The sequence below is a fragment of the Panicum hallii genome, chromosome 2, assembly GCF_002211085.1.
Source record: "Panicum hallii strain FIL2 chromosome 2, PHallii_v3.1, whole genome shotgun sequence".
Lineage (NCBI taxonomy): Eukaryota > Viridiplantae > Streptophyta > Magnoliopsida > Poales > Poaceae > Panicum > Panicum hallii.
This window is the reverse complement of record NC_038043.1, coordinates 2202282-2228187: the sequence shown is the minus strand read 5'-3', so window position 1 is coordinate 2228187 and position 25906 is coordinate 2202282. Positions and strand designations below refer to the sequence as shown.

Genomic DNA, 25906 nt, shown 5'->3' with positions numbered 1-25906 from the left:
AAAATCAAACAGATAAGAACATTCCTTTATAATGTTTTCTTTTCAAAGTTTAGTGCGTGTGCCACTGCTTGCGGAAAGGCTATTTGGGAATAAATACACAACGGTTCCGATGAAAATTTAAGACCCGTTTTCTCCTCCTAAATTCCACCTGATCCATGTAAGAACATTTGAGTTAAACCATCATTACTGGGATGACAAATTTCAATCGAATTAACATACCCATCCTTACACCTTACCATACATATTGACAGGTACAACTGCAATTCTGAGCTGTCCATGTCAAGATTTAGATTTTCCATATGGCCTGTGGTTATTGTATAGTACTGCAACTACAGAAGCCGGTGTAGTCAATAGCATGGGTACGTCCAAACCGTATTCAGTATGCAAACATATTTCACCAAGTAACAACGCATCTCGTTTCATGACAACCAGATTTTTGCTTTATTGCGGTGTTCAACTCTGGATAAAAAACGTCTTAGTTGAACAGTAAGTTTCGCGACACCCACAAAGCCTACATGGACCTCAACACTACCGGGAGTCGTAGGATACAGTGTGGTTCATAATTACATCCATGGCAAACTTCTGGTGCTCATAAAAGGTGCGTCCATTCAGCTGGAGGCGACGAACCCGATGCTGAACCCGAATGAGATGCAGCTCAGTTCCTCGTTGTTGTCCCCAACCATCTTCATGGTGATGGTGTAAGAACCCTGCAACGAAACAAAATGCCAATGAATTAACAAATGATTTGGGAGGTATGCTATCTGTCAGGCCCTAAGAAAATGCAACGTAGCAAGAAGATTCTATTTGGGATTTCAGAAAACGACTCTAAATGTGCAGTCCTGGCGATGTAGAAAATCTCACCGGTGGAGTGAAGCTTGGTAGTGTCTGCTCATGAGAGAGCACAAAGTTACCAGTTGCTGGACAGGTAGTCTCTCCACAGATGTCGCGAGTTTCCGAGTGCACATAGAAGAAGAAATACTTAACATCAATTACCAGCTTCCCCTTCTGGATAGTTTTATCTAAAAATTCACAGAAAGCGTTATGGTTTGTTTTTGCAAGGATGAAGAAGGCAAACAATGCAAGTTAAATCTCATCCTGAATTGCAAGTTGAATACAAGAAAAAAGCTCAAAAGTTTCCACACAAGCCACACCAGAGCTACACCACATGCAATACAGGTGGCTGCCTTGCCACAGAGCTCACGTATGCTCAACCTCTCACAATACTAACCTCTGAAAAAATAAATAAATCAGGTACAGCTGGCACGAGTCAGACTGAATACTATTTCCAAATTCCAAACTTTGGATTGTTCACTGGGTACATGACTAAATATTCTGCATATGCCAATATGCTGAAACTTAAGATGTCATGGACGGAATATTACTATGGTGCCACTAGAGGACAAATTACTCTATTATGTTTATTACTATGCACTGCGAGATCATTCAGTCGCCCCATAACTTGCCATGTGAAAGGCAGGACAAGTAACATGAGGATGACTCAATTAGGTGGAACTCTCAGGTTTTAGTTTACCTTTTCAAGAATCAGTAAAAGATGCTATTTCTTGGGTGCAATCAGTGGTTAAGTCACTTCATCTGTTGCCCCTTCATAGAAGGTGCACAATTCCAGTACAAGAGTAACAAGACCAAACGAGTGTGTTGTATAGAAGCTAAAACATCATAACAATTCAACAGGAACTGACAGGGCACAAAAGACTACATCTATGTTAACTAATAACTATTAAACAAAGAACATTAAAATACCAGACACCGTGATAACATAATGTTACATGTGGCTGCATTATCCCCAACAAATATTTTGTGTTCCACTAGCAATCTATATTTTTTCTCAAAGACAAGTGGCAGTACAGAGCATCCTCCCCTGTTTGATGTTCAATATGATGCCTGGACACATGCAAGCAACCTAGTACCTTCACAAAGAGTTATATCATCCTGACTTGTAGTAGCTCAGTACGAATCTGAAAGATATCATAACAAGCAACCTTACATCCTCCAGAAAGATTTTTGTCATTGTGCCATATTGTCATGGCAGAGGACTATTTCTCAAGACAGTTGTGCCAGCACTAAAACCAAACCCGCTACATGCACAAAGTTTGGACTATCAGATGTAATCTTTAGACAAATTGCATCCACCTCATGATTTATGACACCAACACCCCTACAAAAGCTCGAGAGGTTTATAAAGTTACAAAAGAGAACTGAAATTACCCAAAGCAATCAGGAACACCATAATTATACGCAAGTTAACCTCCTCAAATCAAAAGGTTCTCCTAAGCACCCAATGACCCAGCCATTCGCTAACAGTACAAAAGGACCTTCCAAATTCAAGGCAGCACTACTGCTACCAAAGTTAAATACGAATGAATCCCCATTCAAAATTTAGTACTACTACAAACTTAACTGACAATTGCTAATTTCTTTCAGAGTACTAAATACTACACTAAATTGCCGAACAAAGTACCCAACTACTCCTACAGCCTCTAAAACCTCGAAGAAATTTCCAAAGGACCTGATAATTCACCAGCAGTACACTTGGGAGTCGGGACAAATGTGACAGCAAGTCCCAACCCTGAATAGCACCGGACACGCACAAGACATTACGTCCAGCAACAGCACCCAAAGGTACTAGTACTAACTACTACCACAAACTTACTCCAGGAAAATTAAAACTAAATCTCAGTCCTGCAACAAACTTAATAGAGGCTAGCAACCAGCAATTTCCTTCCTAGTCCTAAGTACGTACGCGTGCCGAATTCACTGCGGGACAAAGTACTCAGCTACGGCCGCACCAGTAACACCAGCAACCGTGAAGCATATAGAGATCAGCAGAAGGGAGGGCAAAATCAGCTGAATCTGCTGCGGCCATACCAGTGGAAGCGGAGATCTTGAAGGTGGCCAGCTTGCCGGCCTGGACCGGATCGGGCACGATCTCCACCCCGCTCACCTTCACTGGGTACTTCTTGCCCCTACCTGCGCGCCACAGCAAGGGGAGGTCACGAGCCGAGCTTCCCATACCCCGCGCGAGAATCTGCGGCTCTCGAGAGCCCAGACGGAGCGGGGGTTCCGGGGGCGGGGTACTCACTGCAGTAGTCGACGTCGGTGGCGAGCGAGGCGTCCGGGAGGAGGAGGAGGCAGGCGGCGACGGCGGCGAGGACGAGGAGGCTCTGCTTGCTCGCCATGGCGACTCGTGGACTCTCTCTGCCGAGGTTGCGTGCTGTGGGAGGACTCGTTTGTGAGGGAGAAGGACTTTTCCGGGTGGGATTTATAAAAAGGAAGAGTTGGGGGAGGTGGGGGGGAAGAGAGTTCGTGCGAGTTCGATTTCCTCGACGAGTTTCTCTTGCGAGTCTCGCGGTGCTCTTTTGACTTTGGGGATTTGGATGAGGATTGGTCGGTGGCTGGGACACTGACTTGTGGGGACGGGACAAGCTAATGCCAAGAAAAAGTTTTGCGGCTAATGCCGTCCAAATTTGATTTTTTTGACAAATAAAGCCTGGACACTTCGTAGTTAGTTTTCGCTATGGAAGTTTGGCTAAATCCATTGTTTGGAAAAAGAATTTGGTTGAATTTACTTCTGCAGCAGCGTGGAGGTTTCTATATCTTTTATCTTCAAAGAAATAAAAAAAAGGCAAAGGAGTCGAACTCGAAGTGGTTGGCTTTTCAATTTTGCTTGGAATCATTTATGGTCAACTAAGTAGTTGGCATTGTTGAGCTATTTTGATTTAACATTGTTCATAACTTATAAGAGGAGTGAGGGGGGCATATGCGTGCCACCAGATTAATAATATTCCCGGTTAATATAGAAAAGGTTTTTTTTCAGCTACGTAACTATGTTACATCATGAAAGTTTGCCTAAACTCTTTCCTTCAAAAACAAATGGCTAAATTTACTTCAGACCTGTGGGTGCTTCTATATATTCAAAGAAATAATAGAAGGGGAATATAAGTTTATGTGGGCAAAGGTATCGAACCTAAAGTGGTTGGCCTTTCAATTCCGCTTGGAATCATTCATGGTCAAGTCGGTGTGGCTTTGTTGGGCTATTTTGATGTAACACTATTGCAAGCGAGGACAACACATTTTAAGTTTTTTTTTGCCTATTTGGATTGAGTGACTAAAAGCAGTAGGAACAAATAGAACAAAATATTTTTAGTCATTTTGTTTGAAATTTTAATCCTTATTAGTCAGTTTGCTTCAGTAAGTGGGAACCAAACAAGACCTTTGTCTAAACGAAAATAGGAAGAAATCTGCGATATCTATCTATCTATCTATCTATATATCCTAACGGAAGATACTTGTCGATTGCCGGCCGTATTAAAATAAATAAATTGATCTGAAAGGCTAGCGTTTGAAGTCGAACCCATTGAACAAGATAATTTTTTGCAAAGAGTTGAAATGACCAGACCAATTAGTACCCTCCTACGTGGTGGGAACGAAGAGGTTGGAAAAAAAATCACGACAGCAAACCCCTAATCTATCCCCACCTCCGTGGACCAATGCGGACACCACACGTGAGATTGCTTTTGTACACGTAGTTTGAACTCATCAGGATCAGGATACTTGCCCGTTAATTAGCAGAAAAAGAAAAGGGCAGGAATGGGTGAACGATACGGTATGGCGGCACGTATTTCTGCGATTCGTACGAGGTGCCTGCCTGGCTCTGCGAGCATCCAACCTGAAGATAGCAACGGGTAAAAATCCACACGATATACCTTTTTTATACCTAAATCCGTGAGTAAAAAATCAAATCCGCATGCGCGCTCGCTACCCACCACGGGTAGAAAATTATACCCGTATCTGCTATCCGCGGGTACCCATACCTACGGGCACGCCCGCATGCCAGGGGTCTGGGCGCGGCGCACAGGGCGCCGGGTGGGCGAGGGGCTGGCAAGCTGGGGGCGGTGACCCGGCGGCAAAAGCGCAGAGAGTAAGGAGAGAGAGGATCCGGCGGCGTTTCGAGGTGGCGCACTGGTCACCTAGTAGCCACACTCGGCTGAGAGGGAGGAGGAAGGGGACCGGACGAGTAGGAGAGGGGCGATAGGCGGTGGCGTGTAGGAAGGAAGGACCGGGAAGTGTAGGCGCGCAGGAAGGAAGGACCGGGTGGGCGGCGGCGTGCAGGGAGGAGGGAGGTGACGGATGGCGGCGCGCAAGAAGAAAAGGTCAGGGAGTGTCAGCGCGCAGCAAGGAAGAACCAGCGGGTGGCAGCATGCAGGGAGGAGGGAGGAGAGAGGCGGCGTGCAGGGAGGTAGAAGGGGGGCCGCCGGACGACACTGGTTTGGATTCGAGAGGGAGGACCGAGGAGTGTGGTGCGGGCGTGAGGTACACAGGAGGGAGGAAGTGAGCGGAGGGTGTGGGTGGCGGCCAAGGAAGGGAACGAGGATGAGGTGGAGTTGAAACGCTAAATTGTGTTTATATATTTACCATTTAGGCTCACGTATCGGTGGATCTGGCGGATTTGCTGATGCAGATAGTATTTTTCATGCCCGCAAGCAGATAACATTTGGGTTTAGACTCGTACCCGCATCCGCGGGTCTAAATGTAAATTCGTATCTACGTCCGTCGGGTTTGCTACCGCGGGCACGTGAATAATTTGTACCTCTTGCTATCTTTAATCGAGCCCCAACCGGATCCGTATAGCAAATAGTATACCACCGCACGGGGCACGTACGGTACAAATTCGATGCGCCTCTGCAGGGTGGGGCCGCACGCCGCACTTAACCTGCTGCCGCGTCTGCGTCTCTCGCGCGCGTACGTGCGCATGCACGCCTGCGCGTACGCACGGAAGCCGGGAGATGCGGCGTCACGGTCCCGGGGCACGTCGGCGTCCCGTACGCACGCGAGCGAGCGACGCCCTATCTACCGCACGTGTGAGCAAGCAGGAGACGAGCAAGGACAGACAAAATTTGAAAGATATATATGTGTGTGGTGATCACTTGTTCTTTTAAGACTGTCTCAAGGAAAACTGACCAGGTACATCGATGATCGATCTAATAGCGGCTCTTACCTGGCTAGCAAATATGCTACCGCCTGGTGACCTAAGCTGCATGAGAAGTTACAACAAATATATAGATACATAGACGGCACAATCATGCAGTGGCGGATCCAGGATAATTGCTAGAGAGCCTTTCTTCCACCTCTAGACAACTTCAACCTCTCCTCACAGTATATCCATGGTAAAAAGTTGTAGGGGATCCTAGGGAGGCAACGGCAGGGGGGCTGGAGCCCCTCCAGACCCATCGCTGGATCCGCCTCTGCAATTATGTGTGTGCATTTAAGCATATATGTGCATTCGAACATAACTTGTGCAAGGAGAAAAATTGATAGAAATCAGCGCATAAATAGTCGCGCCCGTGGACGACAGGTAACAATCTATGTGCCTGATTTCTTTTCTTTTTATTTCTCTCTAGACAAGTCTTTATTTATCCGTACTCAAATTCGACATGGCGTGCGTATTGATGGTCGCGTATTCTACCTATTTATATAAATGTTTTAATTCTGTATGCACCGTTAGTAACGTGCTAGTGTTTGGTAGCACCTGACGCGTGGCTGGTACATAAACCTTAGACAAAAGCATATATATTCCTGATTTAGTTAGGTACCACTGTCTCTTGGATCCTGTTTGGCTATGGAGGGCTAAAGTTTAATCTAGACTCCGTTTAATTGTGGAGGGCTAAAGTTTAATCCTATCATATCAAATAGAATCTCGTTATTTAGGAATATTAAATAAAATTTATTTATAAAACTTTTTGCACATATGAGTGCTAATTCACGAGACGAATTTAATGAGCCTAATTAATCTATGATTTGATACAATAATGCTATAGTAACTATCCGCTAATTATAGATTAATATACCTAATTAGATTCGTTTTGCAAATTAGCCTAGAGTTCTGCAATTAATTTTGTAATTAGACTTTATAATAAATACTTCTAAATGATATAATTATTTTTAACGTGACAGAATTAAAGTTTAACCTTCCGAAACTACATATCTGCCTAGCCTTTCCTCCAAAGAAAAAAAGCAAAGAGGGAAGCATCCGAGGAATGGAGCCATCCTTCCGGTCCTTCCTCATCATAACGCTGTGCTAACACCTGACCTGCCTTTGCCGCCTGCAAATCCGAGCGGAAATTCTCCGAGCTCGTCTTCGTCCACGGGGGCTCAGCTACAGAACTCGTGGTCGAGGGGGGGCAGGCAAAACGGACGGCAGCGAGCGCGAAGAACTGTACGCTGTACCGAGATTCTCCGGCGCCCGCGCCTCACTCCGCTACTGACAGATAAGAAATCCAGGAGCAGGATCGAGAGGCTTCTTGCCTCCTGCTGTACCGTCACCATTCAGAATCAAAGGCAGTTTCTTTTCTTTTTTTTTCTTCTTTTTCTTTGAAAAGCAGAATCAAGGCAGTTTCAATCACTGCAACGCGATTCCGCGAACCAGCTGCTGCATTCTGTTCTTTTGTTTTTTCACGCGAGCAGCCGCCGTGTTGTGGTGTTAGTAGAAACAGCTGCTTCTGATGGATGGGTATTGCATCCATCACCTTTGCCTTTGGAAGGTTGGAGCATGCCGTGCGGCTTTGGAAGGGGCCCAAGCAAAAGCCGGGCAGAACTTTCCCGGATGCTAAGCTTGAGTGAGTGAGAGCCACTCGGCAGCGGCCGGTGGGAGCCAAGAACACTCAACCCTGCATCATGGGGACCGACAAAAAGGGGTTTCAATTCACTAGCAAGCTCGCTGTCAGTGCCTCTCTTTTCCGGGATTCGTGCGCGCTAATCAACTCGTTAAGAAGGCCAGTAGACAAGTCGTCAGTGGACGAGAGGAATCGATCGACTCCATCCATCGAGGATCGCTCATCTTCCCTGCTCCGTACCTGCGGGCCGGAGCTCCGCCATAAACAAGAGCAAGAAAACAACTCGACAGTCCCTTCCCGTCCGTCTATCCATCATCATCACTTCATCAGCCGGCCGGTATCCAATCCGCGTCCATCTGCAGCTGCCTGCGCTGCTCTGCTCTGGGCTCTGACACCGCCGCCGCCGATCCCGGTGCGCGCGCCGCTGTCGGCTTCCGCATCCTTCGGGGAGCGTAGCCGTAGCCAATAGCAATGGGGGGCTGCCTCCGCCGCCGCCTCTGCATCGGCGGCACGCGTACGTCACTCTCTCCCGCCGACCCCTCGCCCCCCTACGAGCTCCCCGCTGCCTTCCTTCCAGTTCCAACTCCCCAGCTCGAAAGATTTTTCAGGCACCCTGCCGTTCGTGAGGAGGTTCACGCCCAGGGAGATCGAGGCGGCCACCAAGGGCTTCACCGCGGTGCTCGAGGCCGGCGGGCCCCGCGGCGGCGGCGGCACGGCGTACAGGGCGCGCTTCGCCGGGGGCCTTGTCGCCACCGTCAGGCGCGTCGGCTCCCGGGGCGACCACCGGCAGCAGGGGAGCGGCGGGAACGGGAAGGCCGCCTTCTACCTGGAGCTGCAGCTGCTGGCGCGCCTCAACCACCGCCACGTCGTCCGGCTCCGCGGCTTCGCCGAGGGCCACCACGCCAGGTCCGGCTCCTCCTCTCCTTCCTTGCCCCACGCTCTCGTCGCCAGCAACTGAACTGGCTGCGGTTCTGACGGTGCTGGATGCCTCAGGTTCCTGGTCTTCGACCACATGGAGAACAGGAGCCTCAAGGAGTGCCTTCACGGTAATGCGGCGGTCACATTTCAGGCAGATTCTTCTTCCTCGGAGATTCATCGTCTCCATGGCGAGCACCGATGTTTTTTTTTTGGCAGATCCTCTCAGGACGCCATTGGACTGGCGGACCAGGCTGCAGGTCGCCATTGACATCGCAGCAGCACTGGTAAAAAAACTACTACTCCTTCACAACATCACACTTGAGAATTCAGACAATCAGATTGCAGCCATTCTCCTGGTAGCCGATTCAGTTTCTGAACCTTACCTTGTTTCAGGAATACCTCTACTACTTCTGCGACCCCCCGGTGTTCCATGTCTCCGTCGACTCCGGCAACGTGCTCATGGACGCCAACTTCGTCGCCAAGGTGAGAGTGAGACCTGCAGCTGCTCACCTGCACAATGCTATACTGACATCTCGGCCACAGTGCACAATGCCACAATCTGAATCCCTTCCATTCTCAGCTATCAGACGTCGGCGTGGTCAGCGACGACTTGAAGCGCGCAACAACCGAATCCTTCCAAGGTTTCCGCTTCGCAAACTTCAGCCACAATCCACGGAAACCGCACCAATTCTAATGATTTTCCCCAAATTTCAAATTCGCATTGCTCTCGCCTTCTTGAAAATTGTATACATGGTGGTGTGTGCGGCTGTTCAGACCAGGTTGAGCGGAGGCGCGCGGGCCTGGTGTTCCACTACGGCGTGCTGGTGCTGGAGCTGGTGACGGGGCAGTCCCCCGGCGGCGACGGCGAGCTCGTGCGGTGGGTGCAGGAGCCCGGGTTCGCCGGCTCCATGCACAGGATGGTGGACGCCGACCTCGGCGGCGTCTACGACGCCAGGGAGCTCCGGGACCTCGTCATCGTCGCGAGGCTGTGCACCAGGCACGAGCACGGCAGCTGCGGCGGCGGCGGCGCCGCCGTCTCCATACCGCAGATCGTGAGGTACTTGCAGGGGAAGGTCGAGCGGCTTGGGGGCGAGGCAAGGTGTGGATGATTCGTCGTGCAGGGGGCTCATATCTGATTACTGCTAGTTCACCTCTCTGCGCATCATCTTTGTTGTTTTTTTTACCACTGCCTGTAGAAAAATGCGTGCCTTTTTTCCGGTAATATTCGGGATCTGTTCATGTCAATAGAGGGACCAAGGTGATAGGCTTTTGTGAATGTTGAAATGGAAAAGAACATGTAATTTGTGCTCTCATTTCAAATTCTTCAGAGACCAAAACCTCTTAACTGTCCTACACTATTCTACTAAAATTTACACCCCCAAAGGAAACAAATTTTTGTGCTACCTCCTAATTAAGCTGAACACACCCCTAATTACACCGTGCTATGCATGTGTACGCATGAAATGGATTGCTGAGACCAAGTAGCAGAATCGAAGCAGAGAGCAGAAAAGCCACGAGCGCAAGAACCCTCACGACGGCCGTGCGGACGCGAGCGGCGTGACCTCGGCGAGCGGCGTGGGCATGGGGCTGGGCAGCGGCGAGGTCCGGCAGACGGGGCACGTGGGGCGCTGCCGGAGCCAGGGGTCGACGCACGCGCGGTGGAACAGGTGGCCGCAGTCGGGGAGCACCCGGACCACGTCGCTGTCGCTGTAGTTGTCGAGGCAGACGGGGCAGCACGCCTGCTGCTGCTGCCGCCGCGCCGCCGGCGCCTTCCTGGCCTCCGCGTACGCCACCACGGGGAACGCCTCGAGCGTGGCCTCGTCGATGCCCCGCTCGACGTCGCCGGGGCGCGGCGGCGCGCCTCCGGCGGCGACGGGCATGGACGTGCGCGTGCAGAAGTAGACGGCGAGCGCGATGCTGGAGACGATAAGGAGGATGCCGACGGAGACGCCCACGCCGTAGCCGAACCCGCTGATGCCGCTCGACCCGAAGATGCCGCGCGCGGCGCCGCCGCCGTCGTCGCCCGGCGGCGCGTTCATCGCCGCTGCTCGTGGCTGGCCCGATCGAGCTCGCTGCTTCCGCGTCCTGCTGCCACCTGCCGGTCGATCAATGGCGTCGTCAACGCGAGCGAGCTCTGCGTGCGCCCGGCCGCAGGTCAGCGGGGAAGAACGGGATTACAATTACATGGCGTGCTTAGGGATGGAGAGGGCGGCAAGAAGAAGAGAAATCATGGCGTGCTTAGCTGGTCAATGGCGTTGGTCAGTTGTTTTATGCGTGGTTGATTGGCGTGGATTTGTTTGTATCTAGGAAGGCATCCAGGTGTGCTTGCGATGCTGCTTCTTAGCGCTAAGACTGTGATCGAGAAAGTTTTTATGGTACCATGAAATAAACTGAACTAACTACTCCCTGCGGTCGTAGTCACGTAACAGCATCGTTTCGGACATCGACACATCACCATTGCTGTGGTGTAAGGTACAACTAGAAGTATAACAAAGTTTATAATAGGAGCTATCTACCTCATACTCGAGTATTCTAAGAGGGGGCACCACTCGAGTGCCAAAAACAGATGTAACACTCGATCATACCAGATCCTGACAATCGATTGTTTCTGAATAAACAAACACTCGATTTTTACAACCATTAGATTAACATCTAAGGGCTGAAAAAAATCAGAAATAATAGAAGCCTAAACCAGATCATTAAAACCCAAATTAATAATTAAAAGAGAGATCTTAAGTTCAATACATTAACCAGAAATAAAGCATAAATAACAAATCAAAGAAAAGAAAATTTGAACCAGAGTTGAGCACCTGCAAATTTTGGAAAAAAGAAATAAGGCCAGACGTCTAACAAAAATTACGTATATTGAACACAGAAATTACATGATCGAAACAACAGTATAAAGCATGAAGTAGCCATGTAAGAAAGCAGAAATACAAACGAACAGATTTCACAGATTTTACAGTGTGCTTTTCGAAACCATAATCAAATATAACTTACATATGAACCACTGAAAATTTACAGTACAGTAGATAAAGTAAAACTAGCATAAGCAAGGGGTAAATTGATTTCAATACAATTAGCAGTTATGCAGTTCAGCAGGCTGGAGCTCTATGAATCCAACAGAAAAGCAAAATTAACAGAATAGCAAGATTAACAAAAAAAATTATAGGATGGGGTAATTTAAAAGATTTTAGACTGTACTGTTTTAAACCCTTTAACTTAATTATTACATATAATTTCCAAACAAGTTACATAACCACAACCAATGTAATATCAATAATGTGTTCATATAAAAACCAAAACACTAACAGAACAACCTTATAATATGCACCATAAGACCAGTAAAAAATAGTGGATGATATGGTTACTAACCAAAAGACAGTTGAGCAGGATACCGAACAAACCTCTTTGAGACTGATCAGATGGATCTGGATAAAAGATCAGTCAACTAAACAAGTTATATCTAAATATATGAAACAGAAATGGATGACTAGTTAGAAAAAAAATGAGACAAAATAGAAAATACCTTTTAAGAGTTTCTTCATATTTGCGCTTCCTTACAAAGTAATCCTGTCTGATTTCACATTTAAATTCGCCTTCTGTTGCATCCCTTATCCCACTGATTTCTTCATATTCATTGTCCAGAACCTTAAGCTCTTCCAGTTTGTAGAAGCTAACAACGTTGTCCCTTAAACGCTTCACCTTCCCATTCAAAATATTAGCATCGGAAGCAGAACAGACCACCAAGAAATCTCCAGTTGAATGCCTCTGGGCAACCTTGAAATTTCTAAACTCAAGTATTGAATGAACAATACGAATAACCTTGTTCAGCTTGTATGAACAATTTGGATGAACCACAACATATACTACCAAGAATAGAATAATAGACTTGGTTCGTAACAAACTACATTACTGACCAACCAACTAGATTTGGGTATAAAAATAAAAAATAGTATCAAATTATATGACAGAAAAGTACATCAAAAATAATTGCAAAACAACGATCTAAATATGAGATAAACATCACAGCACACCCCTAATAGAACAGAATAATGATGCAACACAACTAAAAATAAAATAGGGAGCAACGAAATGGTGGGGGCCACGAGTTCCCCAAAAATCTGAACAACCACACGGCTAGAGTTAATGACAGGTGGGGGCCACGAGTCATTGAAACAAAACCTACCAAACCAAAAATAGGAACGGAGCAACACAAAACAGGTGGCTTAGATGCCGCCGAGGCGCGGATCCAACGAGCCACAAATCGAGCGCTGGAACTGCGAGAAACACTCGAGTGAAGTATAGATCTTGTTCGTTCTAATATTATGAAACTACTCTTTGGTTGAAATGTTCAAAAGAATGATGTTTGTGACAGAAGTTTGAATGTGCTGGCTGCACAAGTAAACCAAAAGGTACTATTGTACGACTGTAGGGAGTTAAAAAAATAACACCTGGTTTCGAATTGAAAAGGATGTTTATCATAAAAGGTTTTTTCGAGTGATTATGACAAAAGTTTGAATGCTCAACTTTTGCTCAAAAGAAAAAAATTAACTAACATCTTGGGCCATGCTTAATTACGGTTAACTACGTGAAAGCACACGTCTAACTACTCCTTAAGTGTTGAATCATCAAGTTCTAGATTTAACTGGCTATTCTGGTCGCTTGGGACACTTCTAGGCTCTGCTCCGTTGCTTGTGTGAAACCACCGAGCTTGCACCTCGCGTGGAGCAACGGTAGCCTTAGAGCATCCGCAACAGTTCCTAATAAATATCTTCCAATTTTATATATTATTGGAAAAGATATTTTTATAGTACGAACCGGACTCTAGCTGACTTGATTAGATGGCTCCAGTAGCACTCGTTAGATCCTAGGTTCGACTTTTCGTTGGAGCGAATTTTAGGCTGAGATTAAAAAAAATCCCCTTACTAGCGCGGTCAGGGTTCGGTGGATTTTCTCTACCGGGAAGTCGGTTGCTTTCTTTTAATAAAAAATAGTTGGGACCACCATACCCTACCCTTGAGTTTTTTAAGATGCTTTTACAGTTTCCGATAATCTCATTCTAATACAACTAACATATATAGAGCCAAAATTCTCCCTTCATGTAAGGGTAGTTGGGGGTGAAATATTGGAAAAATAGAGATATTTAGAAAATTACTGAAGTATATTTTTTTCCAATATTATCAGTTTATTAGGGAAAGGGAAGTTGCTTTTACGCTTACGCCGGGAGATAGACCTTCTGACAGTGGACTCAGTTCGTAGCCGTACAAGGCGCTGGAAATCCGGTCTTCTGCTCTTGTGAATGGAGAAGAAGAGGGCACTCAAAAATCAAAACCCCTGAAATGTCACGCTCAAAAGAAGATTCTTTTGTTTTTGGAAAAAAAACTCTCAAGATGTCGTGACATTTCTGTGCTCGGTGCTCCATCGAGTAGTTGGTAGACTGACCATCCGCGAGTGAACGTCTGGCTCGTTCGTGCCTCCGACTCACATTCCAGCGCATGTTTGTCACGTAGGCTGGCAGGCTCTGTCTGTTCACACCTCTGTCGGGTGCTGCTCGGCGGCGGCGGCGGAGGAAGGACAACGTTTGGCTCTGAGACCTGTCGGCTGTCGCTGACGTTTTGAGGTGCTTTGTATCGTTTGATGGTTAGAGCAGGTACAATAAGATCCAGTAGCTGGCTATAAACTTTATTTTATTATATTTATGCTGAGGTGGAGGAGAGAAGAGAGAAGAGAGAAGAGAGAGAAGGAGCTGGCTGTAGGATAGTAGCCAGCTCATAACTGCCTATAGCACAAATTCCCAGACTGAGGTGAGAGAATGAGAGTATGCAGGTGGGTCTAATATTAATTACACAACACTCTTTTAGCCAATATAATAGCCAATCTATTATATTTATTGACTATAAAATTAACTTTAGATGACATAGCAAACTCTTGTAGTCGGCAGCGGGCTAAACTATTCTTCTTGCTCTTAGTTTGGAGAGAGCGACGCTAAGCCACGCCTGGTCGCAAGATGTGGATGATCTGGAAACAAGATACTTATAAATATGGTATGTATGTATGTACCCCCCCCCCCCCCCCCACACACACAATCAAAAGGCTTTAAACTCCATCGCGATTAGCTAGCAGCCGGGTCCGAATGCGATGCGACGGGTGGGCCAAGGTGGGCTGTGGCTGCCTTCCTTCCTCCGGGCTCCGGGGTGCCCCGCAAGGCCACAAGCAGCAGACTGGGCCGGCCTTTGTGTCGGCAGGAACCCAGGAAGAAGAAGGCCCCCGCCATGGCCGCATCAACAACAAGTGGGGCCCCGGCCCGTAGTGGTACAAACGGAGTATTCAGCAATGGCGCCGCTCGAGAAAATAAAAATAGAAAAAAGTTATTGCGAAGGCGTGCAACAAAGAGGCTCCCCTCTTTGGCTCTTGAAAGAAAAAAAAATACTATTTGGTTTTGACCATGTCGGGTCTCGACCGACACCCACCCTAACCGTTGACCGTACCGGTTTACGTGGCACAGGATCCTTGTGTGCGTTCATGTGAGTACGCTACGTGCCGGTCCTCGGTTCCGGCCCCTCGTCACCGTGCTTGGCGAGACGCCGCGATGCCTGCCAGCACGGTGGCGGCAGAGGGGGACCATGATCTCATCAGCACGTGCGGCGAGCGCGCCACGGGTGCGTCGCGTGGAGCCATCAGCCGTGGAGGTCGCGAGAGCTCATGTGATGGCCCGCGCGGCACGGCGACGGCGTGGGCGTGGGCGTGGGCGTGGGAGTGGCGTCGCCTCGCCTCGGATCTGCGGCCTGCAAGCCTGGGCCGTGACAGCGCGGCAAGGCGGGTAGGCGGCGTCAGCCTCTGGCCCTCCGCGCGCACCCACCTGGCGAGGACGCCGCCGGCAGCGGCATGCCGCACGCGTGTGGGCGCAGGCGCACAGCGCGCGGTCGCCACGCGGCCACCCCTGCGCTCGGCGGCGCATGGCGCGTCCGCATGCGCGCCACCTGCTCGTGGACCCGGCCGGGCCGATCAAGGAGGCCTCCGGGCTGCCCGGCGGCGAGCCACCTGCTCGCTGCAGTCCGCCCGCAGCCGCGGTCGACAACCTCTTCCTCCTCGATCGGCACATGCCCAGGCATCGCTTTCCTCCGGCGGCTTAATTCGGACGAGGCGGAGGCGAAGCCCGGCCTCCTCGATCCGCAAGTGCCGGGGTCAACCCGTCGGCACGGCGAGCTCGGCGCTTCGTTTCGCGGGAGAATCTCTTCCTCGGAACGCCGGATTAGTGCCGCGGCCCTGTTGCCCCATCTGCGTCGTCAACGAACTAGGATCTCATCTGGCAACTGGGCGCCAAAATGCACGCGGAAAAAAAGCATCTTGCTTATCTGCTTCAGGACTGAATGAACCATACAAAATTACTAAAAGAATGAACCATACAAAAAAGGCTATAGTGATGCAACAGAGACTGCATCTCTGCGAGTAAGCTCTTTCTCCAGGCGCTGCAGATCGCAGTTGACCACGATCTGATTGAGTGGCTGCTATTTGCGTAGAGTAAACTTTAATCACCGGCACGCCACCGTCACTAACCAAACTAGAACTAGAAGTATTAAATATGAGTTATTATAAAACTAAACAAACGGAGGCTACTCACGAGACGCATCTATTAAATCTAATTAATCTATCATTAGCACATATTTTTTATAGCATCATATTTTCAGATTATAGACTACTTATACTGTTACGTAAAAAAAATTTGGTTACAAGTAATTAAATATAGACTAATTACAAAACTAAACACATGGAGGCTAATTCGCGAGACGGATCTTTTAAATCTAATTAATCTATCATTAGCGTATATTTTTCTGTAGCACCATATTATCAGATTATGGACTAATTAGATGTCTCATAAATTACCCTCTATCTATGCAATTAGTTGTATCTATACAATTAGTTTTATAATTAGTCTATATTTAAAAATACTTCTAATTAGTACAAATATTTAATATAATAGGGATTAAAATTTAGTTTCCGAAACCAAAACACCCCTGAAATTCGCAAGTAACCTTCTTTTATGCACCGCAGTTGTTCTGTTGTTCAGGCTCCGTTGCCACTTGCATCGCTGCCGGCGACGAGTTCCAGTCCCATCAGGTGACTGATGCACATAAAAAGCATTCTATCTTTATCTTCTTTCGGACTGAACAATACAAAAACGGAGAAGGAAGGAGATTGGTGATGCAATCATGCAACAAGTGAAACAAACTCTGCATTTCTGCAGGCAATCTTTTCTCCGGCCACTGCGAATTGCAGTTGACCACCGATCTTTGCAACACAAGAGCAGAATACACGTCCACAAGTAACAAACTGTACAGGATGGTTTCATATTATATATAGAGGCAAATCCGTCACCTTCTTATGCATTCAGGCAGCCTTCTTTGGCTGCTCCAGGTAAAATACACGCATCGGATGGATGGATGGGATCGTCTGATGATCCTGCAAATGCAACGCCTGCCGCTTCGCTTCAGGCCGTCGCTTTCTTCTCTACTAGTCTACATACAGGAAGTACAGAAGCACTACAGTACTACTAGTACAGGGAGGAGGAGGAGGAGGAGGAGGAGAGGAACTGAACACTTTTCTTTCTTCTCAACAGACGTGGGGAACAATCTCAAGAATCCGGACTCTGAGAACTCTGAAGATGCAAACTGCAAAGGCCAACGAGGAAGGCCCCCAGCTTTCGCTGTCGACGGGCCCGGCATGATCCCTGCAGAGGATGGTCCAAACGGAGTTGTTAGACCGGCAGCTAGCAGCCTGACTTGATCGATCAAAAATGCAAGCATGAAACGGAACCAACCAGCCTAATCCGCACGGAAAGATCAGACGGGCCGGGCTAGTCAAATGAGGCGACAATGCGTGGCCGCAGGCAGCGCCCGTCAGAGACTTCGATTGGGATATCGCTGTCAAATCTGGGACGCGTCCGTGCATGAGCTCATTAGCCAACCAAGAGTGCGTGGTTTTCTTGCGATTTGCAGGACAGGGCTTTCCATTTGCACTAATCAAGTCGTCGCTTTCGTTACAATCTCGTGAAGCAAAGCAACGCAGGAGTGGGTTCTTGTGACTTTGAATTGGGGTCGTTCTAATTTGCAGTGTCAAGTTAAGAGCAGCAAAACAAAATCGCTATGCTGACAGAACCAAGCCTTTCTTGTTTTCAACCATAACGATTTACCGCACCTTAATTCAGTTTGCAGAGTCGAACTACACTACAAATTCACTTCAATTTACTTTTGGCATTCTACTAGAAACGGCAAATTCACTACTCCATGTTCGCAGCTACGCAAAGGTTCACGAGGAAGATCAACAAGTACTGAAATGGAAGCAGCTCTGAAGGTTGCAGTTCAGATACGGTGGGTAGCTCAGGCTCAGATCATACCTCGGTTGTGCAGAGCAGCGCCTCCATCAGTCCTTGAAGATGACGGTGTCGGCGATGGCGAGGAGCGGGCCGAGGCAGTCGGGCGCGAACTTGCGCGCGAACATGTGCGGGAGGGTGTTGTTGGATGCGCGGAGCTCGGCGATGAGCCGCGGCGTGACCTCCGAGGCGGTGTACGTGCGCGGGTGGCCCGCGACGCTGCCGGTCCAGTTGACGCGGGTGAGCGTGTACCGCGCGACGCCGGCGGGGTCCGCCATGTCGAGCAGCGTCGGGAAGTAGTTCTCCTCCGGGTAGCACGAGTCCTGGGCCATCTCCGGGAGGCAGGGCACCCGGAACTTGCGCCAGAGGCGGCGCTCCCGGACGACGAGCACGGCGTGGCGGCGGGCCAGCGTGAAGAACTGGGAGCCGATGCGGAACCGGTCGTAGGGCACCTCGGGGAGCATGGCGCCCTCGCCGCGCGCCGCGTAGCGCACGGGCATCTGCGGCTCGCCCGTGAGCACCTCGATGTAGCTGGGGAGCCGCCGCGGCTGAAGGCCGCGGCGCGCGCCGGGGACGGGGGGCGGGAAGAGCGCGGCGTAGAGGCGCTGGAAGGAGTGGAGCGGGACGCAGTGCTGCGACAGCAGCGCGAAGTAGGCGTTGGCGGGGTCGTCGAGCAGCGCGGCCGCGAGCAGGCGGCGCGCGGCGGCGATGAGGCTGGCGTCGGCGCGGCGCGTGGGCTTGGCGGCGACGAAGCGGCCCCGGAACGAGCGCGTGGCGGGGAGTCGCAGGCGCGCGGCCGGGTCGGCGTGGACGTAGACGGTGAGGCGCGCCTCGTTCCCGGCGAAGAAGCGCTCCCAGAGCGGCGCGAAGGTGAGGTCGGAGTTGGTGAGGAACAGGAACGCCACCTTGGGCGGGCCCGCCGCGTCCGCCTCCCCCGCCGCGGCGGCCTCCAGCGCCGCGCGCCGGAACAGCCGCAGGTCGTCGGCCTCCTCCCCCGCGCCCACGCCCCAGACGCCCGCCGCCCCGTCCGCGCCGCCTCTCGCACCGCCAGCCCCCACCCCCGCGCTGGTCGGCGGCGACTCCGCCGCAACCGCCTGCTGCGGCGGCGGGGACAGGCGCGGGGCCACGACCAGCAGCGCCGTGAGCGACGCGAGGAGCAGCAGCGACAGCACCACCGGCGAGGACACAACCATGGCGCGCGCGCGGGAGTGTCACGCGAACACAACCGCCTCCCGTGGGGCGCGCGGGGATTCAGTGGAGTGAAACCCGGGGCTCGGTCGGGAATCGTTGGGACCCGGCGACCCGCGTCAGAGCCGCATCCCGGCGATCGATCGGAGGGCGCGGTTCCGATCGGGGAGGAAGGGGGGAAGGGAGGCGACGGCAAGGACAAGGAGGAGGCGGGGGGCGTTGGCGATGAGGGTGAGGAGGGGGGAGTGAGTGCTCCGGGCAGGCGGCGTCTGGTTCGCTCGCGTCCGCGTCCGCCTCCTGCCCCCCTCGCTTTCTCGGCTCCCTCCCATTCACGGGCGGCTCGGCTCTGCCAGACGGCGCGCATGGGGCGTTGCTCTCGGTGACACATGGGGACGGAATCAGTGGGGACGGCTCGCAGTGGGTGGGCCGAGTGGGGGAGCGGGTGAGCCAGGAGGCGAGGCGGGGGCGGACGGTGCACGATGCACGGTTGCGGCTATGGATGAAGACGGACCGTCGGATGGGAGGGTTACGTGGCGACGGAAGGGGACGGGTGTGGCCACGTGGCGAGGGGCTTGTCGCGTAGCGCGCGTTGTCAGCGAGTTGGGCTGGCTGCCAGGCGGGGCCCAGGGAGAACCGGCAGGACCCACACGCCCGCGTCTCTGGGGAATCGGAGCCGGGGCCGACTAGCCGAGCCCGAGATGGTTGGGGCCGTCCATCTTTCTACTGTTGGTAAATGTAAAGTTTTTCTTTTTTTTTAGACCATAATATAAAGTTTTTCTGATTCGTGCAAAATTCTAGCGAAATTACCGAGCACCACACAAAACTAACCGGCTGCCTCGAGACCACGGCGCACACTTTTTCTCTTTGTTGCTGGTCATTAGCTTTTCCATTATATATGTAACGGCGCTACTTTATTCTAATCTTTTTTTATCAACCATGGCTTACGTCATATCATCGAAATGGTACTGCATGTTGGCAGTGGTGCCGGAATGGAATCATATTCCGGTTTGAATTGCGGCAGTGGTTTCTTTTCTCTCTCTTTTCTGATCCGACCAAATCCGAGCAAATGTCTGGAGAAACGGCCCAAGATGCCTCCCTTTAGTTGAACCTAGACCAGCACAATGACTAAAAGGCTTTATACTAGCTTGTTCTTGCTCTTTGCAACGTCACCATCGTTCCAGCGGTTGCATTGCCTGCAAAATAAATGGATTTATGGTGGATCAATGGTTGATGCTTATTTTGTTTAGCAAACTCGCCAATCTTTATTAGGCTAATTTTACTGGGTTTCACAGGAAATTTTATAGGCATTAAATATCATGTCACATCAGCAAATTTGCTGATATGGCAAGATCATTATCACGAGAGAGAAGAGAGAGTTTCATAGGATATGAGAGAAGTTTCATCTCCATAAAACTTATCTGACACAGTTATCTAGTTCTCGATCTTGTATCATAAAACATTGGCCTTAAGCAAGGGTAAAGTATGAGTTACAGACGCCCATTAGCGGACTAATGAACCACACATAGCGGCCTAAACCTTTATACAAACAGCTTCTAGCAAGATTACGAGCATCAATGTTTGATTCTCGCCTCTCGTGGGTGAACTCGATAGACTGAAAACTTGTGATCTCCTGGACAATCTGTCCGTAGTGCCCCATAGCCGCTCTCTTGACGTTCTTGACAACATTAGCGCAGTCGCTCGCAAAAACTAGGCGCTGCAGCAGCAGGTCGCTCGCTAGAGCCAGTCCTTGCCTGCACGCCAGCACCTCCAGCGTCTCTGGGTCTGTAACATCACCAGAGACCAACACCGAAGCTCCCAGAAACAACCCGGCCGAGTCACGGGCCACTGCTGCCATCGACACAATGGTTGATGCTTATTACCAAGCCTGCCCTGCAACATAGCAATCAGAGGGAGCAAAGCCAGGCCCGCTTTGGAGCTTTGGGCCTGTTACCTTGTGCTGCCCAGCAATCTATTGGGCTTGGGCCAGGACGGCCAACTAGCCCACGTGACGGCCACCACCACTACTCCAGCTAGGCTCTTCATCTTCTTCCTTCGGCGGCTCGACGCCAGACACAGCCAGACGCCGCCGCACGCCGCACGCCGCAGCCACCAGAGCTTGGGAGGGGAGGAGAAGGGGGAGGAGGGGTAGCTGGGGCAGTTGATCCACCGTGCTGCAGGAGGGATCCGTCCAGCGGCGTCGCGGGACGCCATGGCCGCCGGCGCCGGATATTTTTGCACAACAGCCCCTAATAATTGCAAATACCCCCTATTTTGGATCGAGATCCTTTTTTTACATGTAGCCCCAGGATATTTACATATAACCCCCTGTTTTGGATCGTGATTGTGGATCGCGATCCGATGATTTGCAGATTGCCCCTTATATTTTTACAAATACCCCCTCCCCTGCCTTGGTATATCTTCCCGGCTTCCTTCCTGGACGCCGCCGTGTTCCCGGCTGGAATCGCGGAGCTCCTTTAACCTCGCCCTAGCACAAGCGCTCCGCTCCGTTCCCCTTCGGCTACCCAAGCTAAGACCGGAGGCGCTCGCTTGGTCGGCTGCCGAGGACCCGGGATGGGCGAGCAGCCGTCGCTTGGAGCTCCCGCGGAGGCCGGGTATGGCGGACCCCGCCGACGTGGCGCGGCGCACGCTGACCAGCCTCGACTGGACTGTCCGCGTGGGGGCGACCCGCTGGTTCCCCTTCCATGGATGCTTCGTTTCTTCGATCTGCCATGTCTTGGTTCAGAACTTGGGAAGTGGATTTTCTCCTGGTCTGAGCAATCAGATTTTGAATCTGAATCCCATCCATTGGTAGAAAGAAACAGTTCACCGTGAAAGAGACTGAACGGAGATCGAAGTAGTAGTCTAGGGCGTGCAGTATTGGTGCGGACTGGCCGCAAATCCTTCCCGTGCGAACTTGTCCTGGATGTCTGACGCGTGGCAATCTTGGCCGGATTAGTAGACGGAATTAGGCCCATAAGCTTGGAAAGCTTTGGGCTCGGCTGGTCGGCGCAAGCAGCCGCACCACAGCACGGCTTGGCTCCGTTTACGGCTCCGCGTTACTCTCGTACATAAACAGAAAAGAAACCGTCGCCTTTGTCTACCAGTCCGGAAATCCTGAATCCTGCGCCGCCGCAGCTCGTGCGATTCCAGTTCAGACGACTCCTTCCATGCTTTCGTCATCTGGGTGAGGCCTGCAGTCTACATCCTTGGTAAAACGTACGTACGATCCTACTTGAGGTATAATTTAAAGATCAATTTGTGTTAACTGGTCAATTATTGAAAACTGAGGGGTCAATCTTGATATATATGGCTACGCATATACAATCTGACCAAGGGGCAACAGTTATGTTCAACATTGAAAATAACCATCTCATGTTCATGCCGAAAGTTTGAATGTATAGGTATATATAAAAATTCTGAATTGTAATATATTTTTTATAAAATAGTTTGATCAACAACACCTTCCATATATTTATTAGGTATATTATGCAAGCATGCTCTCAAAATCTTCAACATAAAGGATGTTTTTGTCTTGCCATCAAAATATATACTGAATAGATGGACGAAATATGAGAAGCGGGAATTTTTTGTTGAGAAACATGGATCAATAAGGAGAATTTGACAACTCAAGCTGCACGTATCTTACGAAAGGCGACATCTGTTGCATTGAAATATTCTTTGTCGAAAGAGCTTCTTGATGATTTGGAGAAAGCCATAGATAAACTGAACTTAGATGCATAATGCTATAATGAAGGTGCAAGAAAAAAACAATAAGGTTCCTCCGGTTTCAGCTTATTGTTCTACTGATACATTAACAGGTAAAATATCGTTTAAAGTTCCTCGTGTAGTAAAAGGTCCAAAGAAAAACGATCGACCACATCCCTTGAAAAGCGAAATGGGAAGAAAAATAGAAGTGCCAGTAAAGACAAAGGCGATGATCCAAAACAGACCCTGGTAAGACACCTACCGTGTATTAATTATATTATATGTTTTTTGTATTGTGTATTTACATACATGTAAGTTTGATGCATGATTTTATATATTGTGACATAGAGGACCTTGATGCCAATATAACTGAAGCTAACAGCAGCATGCCAAACAATATTTATGGCCAACCTTCAACTGTAGCAATTCCATCAATGCAGGGCGTTTATGCTAATGCCACAATGTCGGACTTTAATATGCACATGAATTCTTCTCTGGTGGATGCTCATGGTATGCAAGAAGGATACACAAGTCTCTTATTTGGAGTTGATAAAGATGCAGCGTCAGCTATTAGAAAATTGCACTTTGATGGAGTGCTACATAATGAAAATATATGATTGTACTCTTTAGCTTTTATTTTGTATAAGGACTCACACTCCATATTTCAAATGATGATGCAAGTTCATGTTTACCTTTGCCTCTTATTTTGGTATTTGTAATATGACAGAACCATTTTTATTATCAGCTGATGGAATTGGAGATTCCTATATCCTGTTTATTTACTTGTATGCCGATGGTTCACTGAGATTATATGGTTCAGTTTGCTATGAGCTGATACATTTGGGCTGCTACTTCTCGGCAACTTGTGTTTGAAGCGAATTAGGCCTGGCCGCCTGGGTCTGTGAACTAATGGATGCAGGCGGCGGTAGTGCCGCGACAATCTTCCTTGCCGACGGCAGCCTCCCCCGCGGCGAGTATGTGCGAAGTTCACATCCTTTTTCGTGAGGGAGCAAAGCGTCGAGCCGTGATTCTCTTCGAGCTCGAGCCGAGCCGTGGTCTTTTTAATTACTGAGCCGAGAAAAGTTTCCGCATTCTATGCCGAGCTCAGCGTGTAAACGCGTCAAACGGCCAGACCATTGGATGCCACGCGTCAGACATCCAAGACAAGTTCGCACGGGAAGGTTTTGCGGCCAGTCCGCACCAAACTTTTTTCCAATCACTGAGGCTCAACATGTCTTGAACGGCAGAAGCCTTCTCCCCCCATTGCTGCTGGGATCCAGATTCTGACTGTGCAGGCTTGTCCACAAGCTGCAGCGCGACAAGAATTATTAGAAAAGCAACAGCCATAACAAATCTACGTGATTTCATTTGCACAAGAAGCGTCAGATTGATGATTAATGCGATTTCATTTTGCAGTTTAGTGCGTGATTTCATCTTTGTAGTTGTTAAATTATTTTGTTCAGCGTTGTATTCAGTTTTCTATCATTCTGAGTCTGTACTGAGCACCTGAACATTAGAGTTGACCTGATTTTATTTTGAAAGAGTTGCAGGAGCACTGCATTGTCCTGTTTTTTTTTATGTAATAACACTATGTAAGAACTATTGGCTTTCTCCCCTACTTAAATGAATATGTGGGATCTTGATTTGATCCTGAAGAATAGAATAGAACTATTGCTAAATAGTTGAGCTACGAGATGAGAAATTTTTAGTCTATATGGGATAGAAATTCAGGGATGTTAATTTTACTTGATGTAAACACTGAACTGCACTTCATTACTCAATTTATTTTCAGCAGTTTATTATTGGGAACCAGTGACTGCTGCAGCCTAGTGTCCGAAATGTCAATTTTGCTGGGCGAGTTAGATTAATTTTCTGATAGATTCTTTTGTTGCTTTTTTTTCTTAATACTGCTAAGCTTTGCTTTTGAAAATTGGCAGGAACTTTGTTTTCTCCAAGCAAATAGAGGGGTGACAGATTCAGAGCTTACCTCAATTCAGGACTTGATCCATTGCTACTGTTTTTCTTCTGTAATGAAATTTCTTGTAGAGTTAGGAACAGACAAGAAATCTGTTTCAGGATTAGGAGGAAAGTTTCATATGCATGTGTATATGAATTTATCTGTTTTCCAGATATTTATGCTACATATTAATGACTACACTAGAAAATGCAAATGGTGATAGTCTGAATCTATGTTTTCGTTATCTGCCATATAATCAAACAAATCTGCTTGCCTTGATTTTCACTTTATGTCTTTTTTCAGATGCCTACTAATGCTTCCTTTTAGCCGTTTGATTGAACCTAGCGGAACACAATGATTCAAAAGGCTGCATAGCTTGTTGCTCTCGCAACGTCATCATCGTCCCATTTGGTCATTTCAGAAAAAAAAAGTTCATAGTTCCATTGCCTGCAAAATAAATGGATTTCTTGTGGATCAACGCTTGATCCTTATTACCAGCCCTGCCCTGCAACACAACAATCAGAAGGAGGAGAACGATGCGATTCCTTTCGATTCCGATCAGAACATAAGCAATTAGCAACTACTGTAAGATCCATTCAGGCTACTCTGATGCAGGGGTACTCCTCCAGGAAGTCAAGATACATATCGCCTCCAACTTCAACGGCTGTGTCATTACTCATTAAGCACATCGAACGTGATTGTATCAGAGTAGCCCATGAGCTAGCAAAATTTGGTTCCCGTTTAGAGGATTCCTCATATCTTTCTTGGGACATTACTGTTACCAGTGTTCATTGCTGGTCTTGTAACGCCCGAGTCGTCCAAAAATAATAAAAAAAACATATGCAGCCTGAATGAATGCATAGAAAGTTCAAAACTCATGGATGTGGAACATGGAGACCTCCTTTTCACTCTGAATGAATGCAAGATCTGAAGAACTTTTGCTTCCAAGTTCTTTGCATCATCAGTCTCTGAAGTTTTCTGTGTCTAGAGATATCAGATCGTGCTACATGTGAAATGTGGTCTTGCCTATATGTTGAGAGAAATTTGCGATTTCGCCATCTTTAAAAGTGGGCTTCACCGAAAAACCATCCCGCAAATGGGTTTTCACATATAGTCAACACACTATAATGCATT

The 25906-nt window shown here is 48.8% G+C and overlaps 4 protein-coding genes across 5 annotated transcripts; 1 reads left to right on the top strand and 3 right to left on the bottom strand.

The window, feature by feature from the left end:
* Positions 1 to 417: 417 nt before the first annotated feature.
* On the bottom strand, positions 418 to 3323 carry LOC112882560 (putative phosphatidylglycerol/phosphatidylinositol transfer protein DDB_G0282179). The gene is made up of 4 exons (XM_025947642.1): positions 3101 to 3323; positions 2887 to 2988; positions 862 to 1019; positions 418 to 707 (listed from the first exon to the last, which is right to left on the bottom strand). The coding sequence occupies exons 1-4, from the start codon at positions 3195 to 3197 to the stop codon at positions 609 to 611; spliced, it is 456 nt and encodes a 151-aa protein (XP_025803427.1). The 5' UTR covers positions 3198 to 3323; the 3' UTR covers positions 418 to 608.
* Positions 3324 to 7425: 4102 nt separating this feature from the next.
* LOC112883558 (probable receptor-like protein kinase At1g49730) lies at positions 7426 to 9862 on the top strand. Of its 2 annotated transcripts, none has more exons than XM_025948868.1 (7): positions 7426 to 8145; positions 8231 to 8537; positions 8625 to 8677; positions 8766 to 8833; positions 8943 to 9032; positions 9130 to 9190; positions 9324 to 9862. In XM_025948868.1, the coding sequence occupies exons 1-7, from the start codon at positions 8103 to 8105 to the stop codon at positions 9656 to 9658; spliced, it is 957 nt and encodes a 318-aa protein (XP_025804653.1). In that variant the 5' UTR covers positions 7426 to 8102; the 3' UTR covers positions 9659 to 9862. The 2 variants fall into 2 exon arrangements, with proteins under 2 accessions (XP_025804653.1, XP_025804654.1); XM_025948869.1 differs by having other exon boundaries at positions 7428 to 8145; positions 8240 to 8537.
* On the bottom strand, positions 9843 to 10920 carry LOC112883560 (RING-H2 finger protein ATL70-like). The gene has a single exon (XM_025948870.1). It carries the CDS (start codon positions 10586 to 10588, stop codon positions 10079 to 10081), a length of 510 nt encoding a protein of 169 aa, XP_025804655.1. The 5' UTR covers positions 10589 to 10920; the 3' UTR covers positions 9843 to 10078.
* Positions 10921 to 16772: 5852 nt separating this feature from the next.
* LOC112883069 lies at positions 16773 to 19407 on the bottom strand. The gene is made up of 2 exons (XM_025948288.1): positions 17947 to 19407; positions 16773 to 17280 (listed from the first exon to the last, which is right to left on the bottom strand). The coding sequence occupies exon 1, from the start codon at positions 19113 to 19115 to the stop codon at positions 17973 to 17975; it is 1143 nt and encodes a 380-aa protein (XP_025804073.1). The 5' UTR covers positions 19116 to 19407; the 3' UTR covers positions 16773 to 17280; positions 17947 to 17972.
* Between the last annotated feature and the right edge of the window lie 6499 nt (positions 19408 to 25906).

What these genes read in the sequence shown, in the direction of transcription:
- LOC112883560 (XM_025948870.1), bottom strand. Translation starts at nt 10,588, where the DNA reads ATGAACGCGCCGCCGGGCGACGACGGCGGCGGCGCCGCGCGCGGCATC.
- LOC112883069 (XM_025948288.1), bottom strand. Translation starts at nt 19,115, where the DNA reads ATGGTTGTGTCCTCGCCGGTGGTGCTGTCGCTGCTGCTCCTCGCGTCG.
- LOC112883558 (XM_025948868.1), top strand. Translation starts at nt 8,103, where the DNA reads ATGGGGGGCTGCCTCCGCCGCCGCCTCTGCATCGGCGGCACGC. An exon ending in GCCGAGGGCCACCACGCCAG is followed by an intron (nt 8,538 to 8,624) that starts GTCCGGCTCCTC and finishes TGGATGCCTCAG; the next exon opens with GTTCCTGGTCTTCGACCACA. An exon ending in ACGCCAACTTCGTCGCCAAG is followed by an intron (nt 9,033 to 9,129) that starts GTGAGAGTGAGA and finishes TTCCATTCTCAG; the next exon opens with CTATCAGACGTCGGCGTGGT.
- LOC112882560 (XM_025947642.1), bottom strand. Translation starts at nt 3,197, where the DNA reads ATGGCGAGCAAGCAGAGCCTCCTCGTCCTCGCCGCCGTCGCCGCCTGC. An exon ending in CACCGACGTCGACTACTGCA is followed by an intron (nt 2,989 to 3,100) that starts GTGAGTACCCCG and finishes TGTGGCGCGCAG; the next exon opens with GTAGGGGCAAGAAGTACCCA. An exon ending in TACCAAGCTTCACTCCACCG is followed by an intron (nt 708 to 861) that starts GTGAGATTTTCT and finishes GTTTCGTTGCAG; the next exon opens with GGTTCTTACACCATCACCAT.